Genomic DNA, 16,380 nt, shown 5'->3' with positions numbered 1-16,380 from the left:
GACAGTGGACACGTAATACACGTAAGGACGACCTAGTGCCCTGATTGGCCCTGCTTCGCAGTCTGTCCCAGCCAGTTGAGTGAAGAACGCAAGTCACAGCCTCTGAGTTATGAATCATTATATTTCAAACATACTTTGTTTATATACCAATCAAGCATACCACATCGTACCATGAAATAGGAAACAACATTTACAAAATATTTAACAAGTGAAATAAACATCGACCAATAGGAAATGTACATTTAAGGTCCAAGGACACCATAGACTTAACACGATAATTATTGGTATATTTTTCCGACTATCCTAACACCTCCCCTTTTTTGAAAGATCCGGAGTTAATATCTGGACTTTAAAATTTTCTGCGTCCGTCCTCCCCCGCGAAATAACGTTGGGTCCTCATATACCCAAGCAACAATCAGTCTGATTCTATTTAAAGCATATTTCGCGCATTGAGTAGAGGGTTCGCTAAAACTGACTAGATGATGAGGATTAGCGACACCAGACATGAGGTCATTAAGGTTCGATTTTTGTGCAACATATTCTTCAGACCTCTCCAAAATTCCATCACTGGATAATAGGTCACTAAAATAAACAGCATCTTTGAAATTCGTATTTGATTTCTGACCATCATTGGATGCACGGGAAACATTTTCTGGCACGAGAGGTTCTTCTTGTAAGCTGGATACCTCACATGTTTCAGGCACAGTGGGATTTGAACCCACAACAGGGCATACTTCTGAATTGGACAATTCTGGATCTCTGGATGGATCATGAGCGACTGCCTCGTTTGCATTACTGATCATAAGGGATTCATAGAGGCTTTTGTTTTCATCTTCATATGTCCTGCAGTCATTCTCGAGTTCAGTATGCAGGTGAGAAATTAATTCGTCAACCTCTTTCACATCTCCGAAACACGGGAGATTTAGCAGTCGCGTGCGCATATAGTCCAAAACATTCAACTGGCTCTCTCTGTAACGATCTAGTGATATCTGCAATTGATCGGAGGGGATAGTCATTTTCTGAATCAGCAGAGTAATGAGAAATACTGTAATCAATTAACAACCAATGACTCCCAAGGACGCCGACGACAAATCTGGATACTGATTGGTCAGAACAATTATACTGAATCTTGTCCAATTACAGGGTTCAAAATTCTCTCTACCCCGTCGCCAATTGTTGTAACGCGAGTGTGTGTGAGACTGCAGGTTTTTGATAAGCAGCGTATTTATCGATCGCTTCTGTGACAGTGGACACGTAATACACGTAAGGACGACCTAGTGCCCTGATTGGCCCTGCTTCGCAGTCTGTCCCAGCCAGTTGAGTGAAGAACGCAAGTCACAGCCTCTGAGTTATGAATCATTATATTTCAAACATACTTTGTTTATATACCAATCAAGCATACCACATCGTACCATGAAATAGGAAACAACATTTACAAAATATTTAACAAGTGAAATAAACATCGACCAATAGGAAATGTACATTTAAGGTCCAAGGACACCATAGACTTAACACGATAAATTTTGTTATAATTTTCCGACTAAGCTAAAATCATCACAGTCGTTATTGACATAGGTATTTGAGTTTATGAACTGGTCTATCACATTAGTTACCTATAATGACCAACATAGTTTAAATAATAAAGTCACCGAATTTATGTACCATCATACTGCACTACTATAATATCTGAACTATCAGGTAGTAGTTGGCCAAACAAACATTTTCTATCAAAACTCCGAGGTCTACTATTAAAATTAGCACTATGTGAATGAATATTTTTGAATTGCTTCTAATAATATAATCAGGCAGTTCGAATTCGTTAACGCTACAAACTTCTACTATTTTAGAAGCACCTAAAACAACAATACCTATTTCCAACTGGCTAATCCTTAATCAAGACCATGACTAGTTAAACATAATGGTTTCAGAATATCGTCATAAATCATTGTCATGACTTGACAATCACGTAATATGACTGATAAAATTGATGAAACTATTGACAAAATCGGTCAACAAATCTACTCGCAATTATCACTGAATGATTTTGTAGTTTCGTTATCTTCATCCAATACAGATGATTACAGCATGTTTCTCAAACGGTTGCTCATCCAATTCATCTGTTCAGCATTCACATAATTATCTATTTCCACCAATTAAAACTTGTTTCAATAAGCAATCATATGTGTAATTAGTATTACTAAATTCTATCACCGTTAAGTGGTAATGAGGTCGAGAAAATCACCCCGTAACTAAATAAATAAGATCAAACATAACAAACCAACTGGAACACTGGTTGGAATTCTTCACCACGGTTATAATTTTGTTCCATTTGTTAGCCTACTAATGCACATGTAATTGGAAATCAACTCATATGGACAGTATACTGACATAAACGTTAACCGCCTTTGTAATTTTCACCGAAAATAATAATATCAATGTCAAAATTTCTACAATACTGGTTGTTCGGATTAAACGATATCAGTAATGTAATACCACGTATTCTTATTGCTAGTCTATGTTCATTCGTATTTAGGTAGAGGAATTTTCCACATTGTTCATGATATGTGAGTGTCCGTTTTGAAAATAACTGAAGCAGACTTCTAAGTAGGTTGGGAAATCATTGAACGTTCAAACATGATCTGCAAGAAACATCTAATCAATCAGAATTACTCAAATAAATTTTCATTTCACATACAGCTGCTAAGTCGGTGTAATCAGTGTGAGAGCACACAAATAACAGATTATTCGTGTCTTATCTATTCAATCAGAATTACTCAAAAAAGTTTTATTTGTTTTAAGTTAGATTTGTTTAATGAAGTCGATCATAATGATCGAAACAACTTCTTGATGTTCACTCAAATAGGTAAACGACTTTACAGTATACAGTATACAGTGAGAGGAACATGACAAGAGCTCTCCGTGTTAATAAATGCAAAACAATGAAAGAGCAAACAGATATTCCAATGTTGTTGTATCTTGATTTGCTTGGTACAAACCATAACGCCAAAATCCAACTAATGAATCTCGAAGTTAATTGTATAAAATATGCTAATTTATGCATGATCGGTTCATTCAAATTCGATGCATTTCACTCGATCAGACGAATTCAATTTCACCTAGCAATTTCAACCGCTACAATACTACTTGGACTACTTAACCATCGACAAGAAGTGAAACTTCCGAAACACCGAAACTGATTTACTTCAGTTATTTGAAAGTATGAATGAGCAGAAATTAATATGTGTACATAATACATGAATGAAAGAAAGTATTAAATAACACAATTAAATCATTTTCAAAATGTAAGCAGAACATGTTACACTGACAGTTTCGAAACCATCCATCAACTCGAACACAAAACAGTGACCTGAGCTTCATCGCACTAATTTCAACACTAAATAGTGAGCTCAAAATAACTCAGATCTTATCTGAAATGGAACATATATCGAAAGCACTATAAGACGCCTATAATTTAAAATATAATAGACACTAGTGTTCACGATTAATGTTGACGACTAATTCTTAATAAAACGAATATGGTTACGTGACAGGAAGATTAACTGCATCACATATCACAATGATCATTACATTCTCTTCTGAACTGTTGACGCTGATAATTCCGCACAAATCATGACAATCACATACTCTACGCTTTTATTGCGACAGTAACTCACTGTAACTGGAGTTCAGGTTATGAACGAAACGCTGGTAGCGTTTCGTTGTCTAAGACCTCGGATGTGCAATTGATCAGTGGTGTGTTTGATAGACATAAACTGATCTGGCAAACTAAAATACTGGGATAGTCACCATTGATTGAAAATATAATATTCATGTACAATATTTGTGAAAATACTTGAAAAGCTAACTTGAATGAATAAACTATGATTCACCTTATAGAAGATTTGTTGTTAAACCAATGAGCGTACATCTTTTCTCACAAACTGAATCGGTCTTCATTCGGCGTTCACACACATTATGCATTACCGAAATTGAATGAAAACGACAGTCAATTGATCGACTGTGGTAGGTTGGTCATCATAGCAGTCAGTTCTGCAATAGCACTGAAATAGATTAGAAAAACATAGACCTTCGCTGACTACCACAAATCACGTTTCTGTTGTCAGATGTCAGTATTTGTTGACGGTGGGCACTTGGTTCGGAACACATCTGAAGTATTATTCTGAGAATAATAGTGTGTGAGCGAGATTCGAGAGATAAATGATGATGCGGTGTGTGTCAACGTGAAATAAAAAACATATTTTTAATGCTTAGTCGGACGCCTATAATTAAATATTTAATGAAAACTGTGTTCACGATCATTTGCAATCTTGACATAGGAATAGCTATATGTCAGTAGGGGGTACGACTAATTCTTAACAATACGAATATGGTTACGTGACATGAAGATTAACTGCGCCACATATCACAATGATCATTTCATTCTCTTCTGAATTGTTGACGCTGATAATTCCGCACAAATCATGACAATCACATATCCACTGTGGATTAAGCGATTTATTGAAATCTCACATCCACTGAAATCTATATAAATGTGTCAATCGACTAATTCATCTCAAGAACAAAACGAAAAAGCAATGTCAGCTAATTCGATGTTTCTCATTGCTTTATTGTCATACACATTGATAAATCAATTAGTCATAACCAAATCAGATTCATGCAAGTATTGTCTACGATTGTACGATGGAAAGTATAAGAGTGGTTCATATATTGAAGTGTACAAGAGCGTTGGCTCACTCTCACCACCATGGATACCTGGATCTGTTTGTGTACCTTTGATACATAATTCGACGGGACAGCCTCCATACTGGCGTATATATGAGTAGGTTTGAAGATCGATTCATTTTTATGATTATGGTTAATGTCTGCGTTTTGCCTGTTTCATGCACGTTCTAATTTGCTTGTAAGTTCACACTTAAGATGGATGTTGAAACGTTTCTGTCATTTTCCATTCCATATTTGTTCATCACAGAGACGTCAACTACTCTGGTGCGAACACTGCTGTTGGACATGGTGCCTGCATTGATGACTTCATGAAATCCGGATTGAGAAGGATTTCCTCCATTCAAAAGTGTGTTTATGGGGAAAATGGAATGGTTTAATGTATCAGTGAATCGAAACGTCGAAGGAAATATTGTCGATACTAATCGAGGAATTTCATGTGCTTATAATTGTTGTGTGCTGTTAACTAAATATATGCATATGAACTCATGAAATTAGTGTTCTGAGAGTTTCCAAACAGTGTGCATTAGTTGGCGGACATCGGCGCGTCACGTCTACGGATGAACTGTAATAAATTTGTCTAGGCGTTGTTCGGTTGACCATTATGCACATAGTTCGTGACCTACAGAATTGCGATACTCGAGTACTTAGCACGCTGAACTGTGTTCACCGTTACAGTTAGGGCGTCAGTTGCAGCCGACATAGCTCGTCTTACTTCAGCTTCGTTAAATACTGTCGCGAAGGGCTCGTTTTCAGTCCAAAATAATATATATTCCATCCTGGAAGTCTTAAATGTCAGTTGTGAATTGTTGATTTATTTTGAGCATGTTGTACGAATTGGTGGTTTCATGTTTATGAAATGTGTAAAACACAAATAAATGCTGTCACACAAATGAATTATTCTGTGAACCTACTAAAATATACGCCGAAACGCGACACGTTCATTGAGATTTTCATGAAAGGGTAAAAATACGGTTCTGGGAATCCATAGTGATGACAGTGTCCTACCACACCATAAATGTCATTACGTTTCCTTCGGAATTACAAATTATGAGAAGCGAATTAGGCGTAAAATGAAAGCCTATATATTTCGTAAAATAACCAACTCATTCAAACACGATATGCAATTGTACTCATCCATGTCAACCTTCCACGGTCGAAAATGCGAACTAAACTGGAGGTTGTATACGTTTGCAATAATCACGTTCATACACACCGCATCATCATTTATCTCTCGAATCTCGCTCACACACTATTATTCTCAGAATAATACTTCAGATGTGTTCCGAACCAAGTGCCCACCGTCAACAAATACTGACATCTGACAACAGAAACGTGATTTGTGGTAGTCAGCGAAGGTCTATGTTTTTCTAATCTATTTCAGTGCTATTGCAGAACTGACTGCTATGATGACCAACCTACCACAGTCGATCAATTGACTGTCGTTTTCATTCAATTTCGGTAATGCATAATGTGTGTGAACGCCGAATGAAGACCGATTCAGTTTGTGAGAAAAGATGTACGCTCATTGGTTTAACAACAAATCTTCTATAAGGTGAATCATAGTTTATTCATTCAAGTTAGCTTTTCAAGTATTTTCACAAATATTGTACATGAATATTATATTTTCAATCAATGGTGACTATCCCAGTATTTTAGTTTGCCAGATCAGTTTATGTCTATCAAACACACCACTGATCAATTGCACATCCGAGGTCTTAGACAACGAAACGCTACCAGCGTTTCGTTCATAACCTGAACTCCAGTTACAGTGAGTTACTGTCGCAATAAAAGCGTAGAGTATGTGATTGTCATGATTTGTGCGGAATTATCAGCGTCAACAGTTCAGAAGAGAATGTAATGATCATTGTGATATGTGACGCAGTTAATCTTCCTGTCACGTAACCATATTCGTTTTATTAAGAATTAGTCGTCAACATTAATCGTGAACACTAGTGTCTATTATATTTTAAATTATAGGCGTCTTATAGTGCTTTCGATATATGTTCCATTTCAGATAAGATCTGAGTTATTTTGAGCTCACTATTTAGTGTTGAAATTAGTGCGATGAAGCTCAGGTCACTGTTTTGTGTTCGAGTTGATGGATGGTTTCGAAACTGTCAGTGTAACATGTTCTGCTTACATTTTGAAAATGATTTAATTGTGTTATTTAATACTTTCTTTCATTCATGTATTATGTACACATATTAATTTCTGCTCATTCATACTTTCAAATAACTGAAGTAAATCAGTTTCGGTGTTTCGGAAGTTTCACTTCTTGTCGATGGTTAAGTAGTCCAAGTAGTATTGTAGCGGTTGAAATTGCTAGGTGAAATTGAATTCGTCTGATCGAGTGAAATGCATCGAATTTGAATGAACCGATCATGCATAAATTAGCATATTTTATACAATTAACTTCGAGATTCATTAGTTGGATTTTGGCGTTATGGTTTGTACCAAGCAAATCAAGATACAACAACATTGGAATATCTGTTTGCTCTTTCATTGTTTTGCATTTATTAACACGGAGAGCTCTTGTCATGTTCCTCTCACTGTATACTGTATACTGTAAAGTCGTTTACCTATTTGAGTGAACATCAAGAAGTTGTTTCGATCATTATGATCGACTTCATTAAACAAATCTAACTTAAAACAAATAAAACTTTTTTGAGTAATTCTGATTGAATAGATAAGACACGAATAATCTGTTATTTGTGTGCTCTCACACTGATTACACCGACTTAGCAGCTGTATGTGAAATGAAAATTTATTTGAGTAATTCTGATTGATTAGATGTTTCTTGCAGATCATGTTTGAACGTTCAATGATTTCCCAACCTACTTAGAAGTCTGCTTCAGTTATTTTCAAAACGGACACTCACATATCATGAACAATGTGGAAAATTCCTCTACCTAAATACGAATGAACATAGACTAGCAATAAGAATACGTGGTATTACATTACTGATATCGTTTAATCCGAACAACCAGTATTGTAGAAATTTTGACATTGATATTATTATTTTCGGTGAAAATTACAAAGGCGGTTAACGTTTATGTCAGTATACTGTCCATATGAGTTGATTTCCAATTACATGTGCATTAGTAGGCTAACAAATGGAACAAAATTATAACCGTGGTGAAGAATTCCAACCAGTGTTCCAGTTGGTTTGTTATGTTTGATCTTATTTATTTAGTTACGGGGTGATTTTCTCGACCTCATTACCACTTAACGGTGATAGAATTTAGTAATACTAATTACACATATGATTGCTTATTGAAACAAGTTTTAATTGGTGGAAATAGATAATTATGTGAATGCTGAACAGATGAATTGGATGAGCAACCGTTTGAGAAACATGCTGTAATCATCTGTATTGGATGAAGATAACGAAACTACAAAATCATTCAGTGATAATTGCGAGTAGATTTGTTGACCGATTTTGTCAATAGTTTCATCAATTTTATCAGTCATATTACGTGATTGTCAAGTCATGACAATGATTTATGACGATATTCTGAAACCATTATGTTTAACTAGTCATGGTCTTGATTAAGGATTAGCCAGTTGGAAATAGGTATTGTTGTTTTAGGTGCTTCTAAAATAGTAGAAGTTTGTAGCGTTAACGAATTCGAACTGCCTGATTATATTATTAGAAGCAATTCAAAAATATTCATTCACATAGTGCTAATTTTAATAGTAGACCTCGGAGTTTTGATAGAAAATGTTTGTTTGGCCAACTACTACCTGATAGTTCAGATATTATAGTAGCGTAGTATGATGGTACATAAATTCGGTGACTTTATTATCTAAACTATGTTGATCTTTATAGGTAACTAATGTGATAGACCAGTTCATAAACTCAAATACCTATGGCAATAACGACTGTGATGAGTTTTGTGAAAAATATTACAGGCGGTTCAACTAATTATTGAATTCAAATGACATTGATAAGATATATAGTGCAATGAATGTATAGGCCAGATTAATATGCAGGTTGGTAAGGTACATGACAATAAAAAATAATAAATAAATCTGGTCAGAAAAATAATTTTAAAGTTAAGACTACTTATGGAACTTCAGTTAGGAATATGATGAGTTATAAAATTTCCATAAGAAGTTCCTGAATTCAGCCTGGTGACATTTACAAATATGTGACAAAAGCAACTGGAACTAAGAAATGTCAAACAATTTTCTGAATCTAATATGCTTCGTCTGTGAACAATGTCTATCATTTGTCTCAGAATTACTCAGACTTTATTGTTCTTGCATTTTCATACAAACTACATTCTGTTTCCATTCGTCACTGTTCGAATATTACATTACAACTTGCGCCATAACATACGTTTAAAAATTGTTGGCAATACAACTTCTTACTGAACGTAAATAAGTAGTATAAAGCAATATACAAATGAGTGGAAAGGAAGCGAGTAGGAACAATGTAAGACAAACTTAACAGTGATGCCATTGACTTTGTTAATTGGTTGATTTAGTAAAATTCCAGGAGTCTAGATAAATACTTGTCTTTCAACGTATAAACAATCTAAAATCCAGTCTACATATCACACAATATAAATGTTTATCGAGGAGACTGTAAATAGTGACCTGAAAACAAATTCGGAATGATGATGAATAGGATAACAGTAACTAAGGATTTACACATCAACTAAACGAATATATTTATATATATTCATAGTAATCGAGTTACTGCATAGTTACAAAATATGAATACATGCTATGGATTTGGAAGTTGGTAATTCAAAATATCTGTAGGAACTTTTATTTAATTGATTGCCGACTGATTCGGAATTCCAAATACAATACATCCATTTGTGTTCAGCTGGTTCTGTCTGAATGAAGTTGCATTTTCTCAGTAATTCCTAGTTAGAACAATTATTCGAATACTAATTATTATCATATTGGCGTTGCGATGAATCCTGCACTTGAACATTTCAATGTACATGCAAATTCTTACCTTCCTACGATCACATGTGATGGTTTGAAATTTTGAGTATGATCAGGAAACATGTTAAGGCTGAAAAAATTGTGGCTCATTTCAGATTCTAATAAAAATTGGGTGTTTCTATTAACCATATTGTGGCACTGGACCTTAACCACACAACACTCAAAGCTGAACACGAGACAACAGTGAAAGTAGATATTCAACACATAATGCGGCGGAAAACACAACGGTGGTGGAGGCTTGAAGAATGAATTCAATTAATTCAAACCCAACAGATGTCATGGCTCGGTCATTCAGAAATAACTTTTATTCATATAAGGTATATTTTTCCAATTTTTAGCTTAAATTTTTACTTTATTATACACTGTTGATAGTGACGATACGATGGGTCCGTGTAGACAATGATGTGAATTCCTGGTAATATCTTTTACATTAGGCAGATACATCATAACAATTCTACAATCTTAAGATTGAGTCAATTATTAGAGTAATAATAACGACGAAGTAGACAATAGTTTTTCTACCGTTTATCCTTATCCACTATTTCGGCAGTCAGTGTCCATACTCAAACAGATTTTATAACTCGCTGTATTCTTGACATGACTTTATTGTTGACGCATACAGTAATAGAGTACTGAGATATGGCTCACCACTGCCAGTGTCAACAATAAAGTTAAAGGAAGTCTTGATACTCTTTAGTCGCTCTGAATTCCAGCTAAAGCTGGAAGGACTGGCATTCAGAAAATAACTGGACCAACACAATGAATGCAAGTTTATCAAGTTAAAATCAGAAGCACTTTGAGAGAGTAGCTTTCAATGAATCAACTTGGAATATATATATATATATACCATGTACTAGTTCAGTGAGAAAATATGAACATTGAATAATCATGATGACTTCATAGGTAACGATTCATACTGGGTTATGTATTTAATATATTAACAATAAAAGTTAGTGTAACGTCTTCACATAGTATTGCTGTTTACTTCTACAACAACGAGAGTAAAGAGATTAGGATCTTCAAGTGAGACAACTTTCATGTGGATGACTGAAAATAAGGGGATGCACTATTTTGTGTAGAGACATTTTATTGGTACACAACAACATTACTCCCATCCTTCTATTTCATTGTGACTTCCACTCATTTCTGTGAAATCGAATGACTGTTGCTATTACTCATTATACATAGCTTTTTTGTGTTTCACACAATGTTCTTGTTCATGGTGAATGTCGTTGTGATTATTGTTGTTATTAGGAAAACAACTACGACCAAACAATTTTTAACTAGAATTCAGTTGAGTTTGGTGGCAACCGTTCAATTTTCACATCATAAATATCGAGTTGAACACGGAAAGTCCAGTATTGGAAGCTGGTAAATATTGGACGGAGACACGATCCGAATTCGGCAATCCATGTTAGGGATGATCCATGACTACATGATACTTATAACCATACGCGATCAATCAAATCGTTGCTTAAACGCAGTACTGGTCGGTATGTTCGTGCGTTCCACTTAAAGACCACAATTTGTTTAATTATTCTACCAGTCGAATTGTTTTCACGTTTAGAAACAAATAAAGTTTAAGGTCAAGTTGCCTTGTTCTGACTATAGCTTCCACATAGACTCTGGGTCGCCAGTATCGCGTTTATTGTTCCGGTAGAATATCCGTAAGGCAAATTCAATCCCAAACACCTTAACCGTCAATCGAAACAAGCATCGATCTCGCGCTCTCGCATTACCTCTAAACTGCTGATTAGGAACCCAACTATTATTTTATAATTAAAGACTTTGTATTCAATATTAAATGAATTATATTGATAATTGTTTCAAAGTAATATCCACAAGAAGACTGAATACCTGTAGGAAATCTCCTCAATATAAATTCTTTGAAAACCTCTGGATGAAAAATGAATACAACGTTTGAAAATTAATGAAAAGTAAGTAACTCGACATATGCCACTAATGTATGACCGACGTAACAATTGATACATCATCATAGTTATGATGATTAAGAATGGTCATTTCAATAAATATTGTGATTATTCGTAATGATTTCTTAGAGACGAGAGAGAATAAATGTTTCAAATTCTGTTTCAACGATTTGTTGAATCATCACTATGAGGGTCTATTGGAATATATGTTTCTTGTATGTCGAACAACTGGATATATTCGGTCAGTGGATAATTAAGCTCAACATTTATTTTAAAAATTCACAGTCTCATAATTATTGGTAAACGTCTCTTTTAAAGATTGATTTTTACTTCAAATTTAGTGTTGGACCATTGACGTTCATTCACTTACTGACTAATATTGAGTGAATACTATCTAGCATTTCAAATGGAAATTCGTTCACTAGATGTTATTACGATAATGGTTACTGTACAAGCGAGATTTGTTAACCACTGTCAATTCAAATAAATATGATATATGATATGTATACACTGGAAATCCGAAAATAATTAAATTTGATCTTCACAAACAGTGAAATGTAAATAAAATGGACTGGATTCCGCAAAACCAAAGGAAAAGTGCTAGACCCAAACAACACATTACTCCGAGAAATGGAGGCAGGCATGAGAAAAATGAACAACAATTGGATAGAACTAGAAGGAAAGACCAAGAACGGAGTGGGTTGGAGAATGCTGATCGACGGCCTGTGTTCTGTAGAAAGTAGCAGACGCAGAATTCCAGTATCATACACGACGTCTCACTCTCTTAACAGACCGATAGCAACTTCCATCAATTTTCGGTTCCAAGAAGAATAACATCTCAATGTTTTTATTTATTTTATTTGAACACATGAATATTGGTACAAGAGAGCGCCAGTATATATGCGCCACACAAAACAATGAGAATTCGAAGAGAAGTAGAAAAAAACTAAGGAGCGCAAAAGAAAAGAGAACAATGACGAAGAGGTTGGAGTAAGGTAGTGTGGTAGTAACGAGGGAACGTAAAGGTACAATCAGAAGAAATCTTTCAGGTAAAGGAGACACAACCACTTTTTATGAAGAAAGTAAAAGAAGGTTACAGCAGGATCGCCACTGGCTTCTATTCTGAGCCATATCTGATAACGTCTCTAGCCACTGTGTAGCACCATCTCTCAGACCCCAACCAGGGAGTCGTGAAGGACCAACAGAAGCCAGTCCTTTGCAGCTTTCTTTCATACCACGACACCATGTCATGCACTGACCACCTCTCCGCTTCTTTCAACCAGTCGCAGAGTCGGCAAATAATGCACGACGTGGAATTCTCTGGGACGACATTCGGAGAACATGTCCAAGCCACCGAAGTCGGTGTTTCAAGATGGTGACACCAATTGAATTATCATCTCTGTGCCCGAACACACGATGCCGAACCTCTGCATTACTAATATGGTGTTGCCACTGGATGTCAGCAATCCTTCGGAGACAGCGATGATCGAACACAGAGAGTCGTCTAACGTCCTCAACTCGGAGAGACCAGGTTTCACAAGCATAGAGCAAAACTGCTCTCACCGACGCGTTGTGGATCCGACCTTTACAGCCAGACTAACATCACGAAGGCGCCAAAGGTGGCCCAGATTGGCATAAGCCGCTCTGGCTTTCACTATTCGTGCATTGATCTCATCACTCACACCCCCACCAGCACTTATGCAGCTACCCAGATACACGAACTTCTCAACTACGTCTATCTGCTCACCATCCAGGGTGAGTACAGGATTAGAATCCTGCCAGTCTTGTAGAAGTACTTCGCACTTCGAAGGTGCAAAGTACATACCATACCTACGGACACTGATTGCCAACCCCACTGCTCGAATGGAACAATGGAGAGAGGTGGTTGTATGCCCTCACTCTGCCTGAGGTGTTTTTATATAGGGCTTTTAGGATGTTAATAAACTTCTCAGGCACACCCTTCTTCAATAGACAATCCCAGAGAACAGTCCTATCCAACGAATCGAAGACAGCCCTGATGTCAAGAAACACTACGATTGTTGGCCTTTGATAAGTATGGCGGTGTTCTAACATTTGGCGGAGGGTGAAGATATGATCAATACATCCTCGACCTGAACGAAACCCAGCCTGCTCCTCGCGAGTCAATCTTTCTCGGGTTTTGAACAACCTACGAAGAATGACGGAAGCCAATAGCTTGGACGCAATCGGAAGTAAACTTATCCCCCGATAGTTGTTACAGGAACGACGTGAACCCTTTTTAAAGATAGGGACAACTATCGACTCATTCCATGACGTTGGTACACTCTCTAGTTCCCAAACCTTTGTAAACAACGTCGTCAATTCCTTAGTCAAAAAGTCACCACCATCTTTAAAAAGAGCCGGAGGTAAGTCATCTGGGCCAGGTGATTTGTAACGCTTCAAGAGTTGGAGTTCCTTGCGGACTTCCTCCTCATTTGGTGGATCTCAATGTACACCCTAGAGATCACTTGTAGCGAAGGTCTACAATCCTTATTGGTTATGGTTTTACTATCAAATATACGTCAACGACCAGATTGGAGCAGACTAAGTGTTAATGCTATCGAAGCGTCCTAGTAACCCCGATTGAGATACGCGGAAAATCGAAGTGCCCAAACAACGATTTGTCTACAATAGTAGTTCTTTATTAAATAATACACGAAATTTAGTTACAAACCTCAACTTGTGAGGTGTCTAGGCGTTTAAACGCGTCCTCTGAGAATGAAAATAACTAAGGCTTCCTGTGGGAGTAACATAAAGAATAATTATAACATACGATAGTACAAAGACAGCCGATAGCTGTGTCTAAATTGGATAACAGTTTATGAGCAATCGAAACTCGAACCGAGGGCAAAGCAATATGGAAACTGTTGCGTTTAAACAAATGCACAAAACTGTGGATAACGGTTACAGTGATTAAGATACAGTAATTATAATGATAAATACAATGATAAGTACAATAAACGTTATAAGTATATTTGAACAATTCAGAATATTACAGAACAACTCGCGTTACAATGTAAGTTTGAAAATTGTTAGGAATACGACTGCTTACTGAATGTAAATGAGTAGTATAAAACAATATACAGAAGTGTAGAAAGGGAATGAGCAGGAACAATGTAAAACAAACTTAACATCAAGTCATCATCGAGATTGATCAGCTCAAACCGAACGACAAACGAGGATTCCGTATTAGCGACAGTATTCAACGAAGCAGAAGTAAAACGAGCTATGTCGGCTGAAATTGACGCCTTAACGGTAATGGCGAACATAGTTCAGCGTGTTAAGTAGTCGTGCAATGCACTTCAGTAGGTCACGAAATATGTGCATGATGGTCGACCAAACAACGTTGTTATGACCCGATAAGAATAATGAGTGGTAATTTATGGGATCCATTTGTGGACCAATACTATACGTATATTTTTACAGTGTAATTGTTAATTAACTAAAATATCCTTATTGATTAAATGTTTAAAATCTTCCAGGGCAATATCGATATATATATATATATGCAATTGTTTATGTACGATTCGAAGAGTGTTTGTTGTGAACGCTCGAAATCGCTTGATCTCGCTTGTTTCTGGCTGTCTGCAGAATATAATTCTCAATCTAAGCTTGGACATCTCACTCTAGTTAGCGGAGCTAGTATGCATCAATACCTAGCTTACTAGTATTTGATCACCGAATGTAGTTATTCGTTCGAACATGAAGTAAACAGCTGATAGCTACAGACCTAGCAAAAGCCCACACATATTTACTCGAGTACACGCGTCGACGTACTGTGTCAGTGATCCTCAACTACTGCACAATATATGGAACATTTCAGATCACCAATTTCATGAGTTCATATGCATATATTTAGTTAACAGCACACAACAATTATAAGCACATGAAATTCCTCGATTAGTATCGACAATATTTCCTTCCACGTTTCGATTCACTGATACATTGAACCATTCCATTTTCCCCATAAACACACTTTTGAATGGAGGAAATCCTTCTCAATCCGGATTTCATGAAGTCATCAATGCAGGCACCATGTCCAACAGCAGTGTTCGCACCAGAGTAGTTGACGTCTCTGTGATGAACAAATATGGAATGGAAAATGACAGAAACGTTTCAACATCCATCTTAAGTGTGAACTTACAAGCAAATTAGAACGTGCATGAAACAGGCAAAACGCAGACATTAACCATAATCATAAAAATGAATCGATCTTCAAACCTACTCATATATACGCCAGTATGGAGGCTGTCCCGTCGAATTATGTATCAAAGGTACACAAACAGATCCAGGTATCCATGGTGGTGAGAGTGAGCCAACGCTCTTGTACACTTCAATATATGAACCACTCTTATACTTTCCATCGTACAATCGTAGACAATACTTGCATGAATCTGATTTGGTTATGACTAATTGATTTATCAATGTGTATGACAATAAAGCAATGAGAAACATCGAATTAGCTGACATTGCTTTTTCGTTTTGTTCTTGAGATGAATTAGTCGATTGACGCATTTATATAGTTTTCAGTAGATGTGAGATTTCAATAAATCGCTTAATCCACAGTGGATATGTGATTGTCATGATTTGTGCGGAATTATCAGCGTCAACAATTCAGAAGAGAATGAAATGATCATTGTGATAGGTGACACCGTTAATTCCCATGTTACGTGACTATGTTTGCATTGTTGATCACGCAGCTTGATTAAGTAGTTTGAGGATCAGC

General features: G+C 36.3%; 1 protein-coding gene across 1 annotated transcript; it reads right to left on the bottom strand.

Annotated features, from left to right (window-relative positions):
* Window positions 1-15,554: 15,554 nt before the first annotated feature.
* Window positions 15,555-16,169, bottom strand: MS3_00010265 (uncharacterized protein; the record flags this gene model as incomplete). The annotated part of the gene is made up of 2 exons (XM_051218623.1): window positions 15,555-15,729; window positions 15,880-16,169. 2 exons carry the CDS (start codon window positions 16,167-16,169, stop codon window positions 15,555-15,557), a joined length of 465 nt encoding a protein of 154 aa, XP_051064087.1.
* Between the last annotated feature and the right edge of the window lie 211 nt (window positions 16,170-16,380).

The sequence above is a fragment of the Schistosoma haematobium genome, assembly GCF_000699445.3.
Source record: "Schistosoma haematobium chromosome Unknown HiC_scaffold_195, whole genome shotgun sequence".
NCBI lineage: Eukaryota > Metazoa > Platyhelminthes > Trematoda > Strigeidida > Schistosomatidae > Schistosoma > Schistosoma haematobium.
The sequence above is the reverse complement of the archived record's forward strand: the minus strand, read 5'-3'. Positions and strand labels throughout refer to the sequence as shown.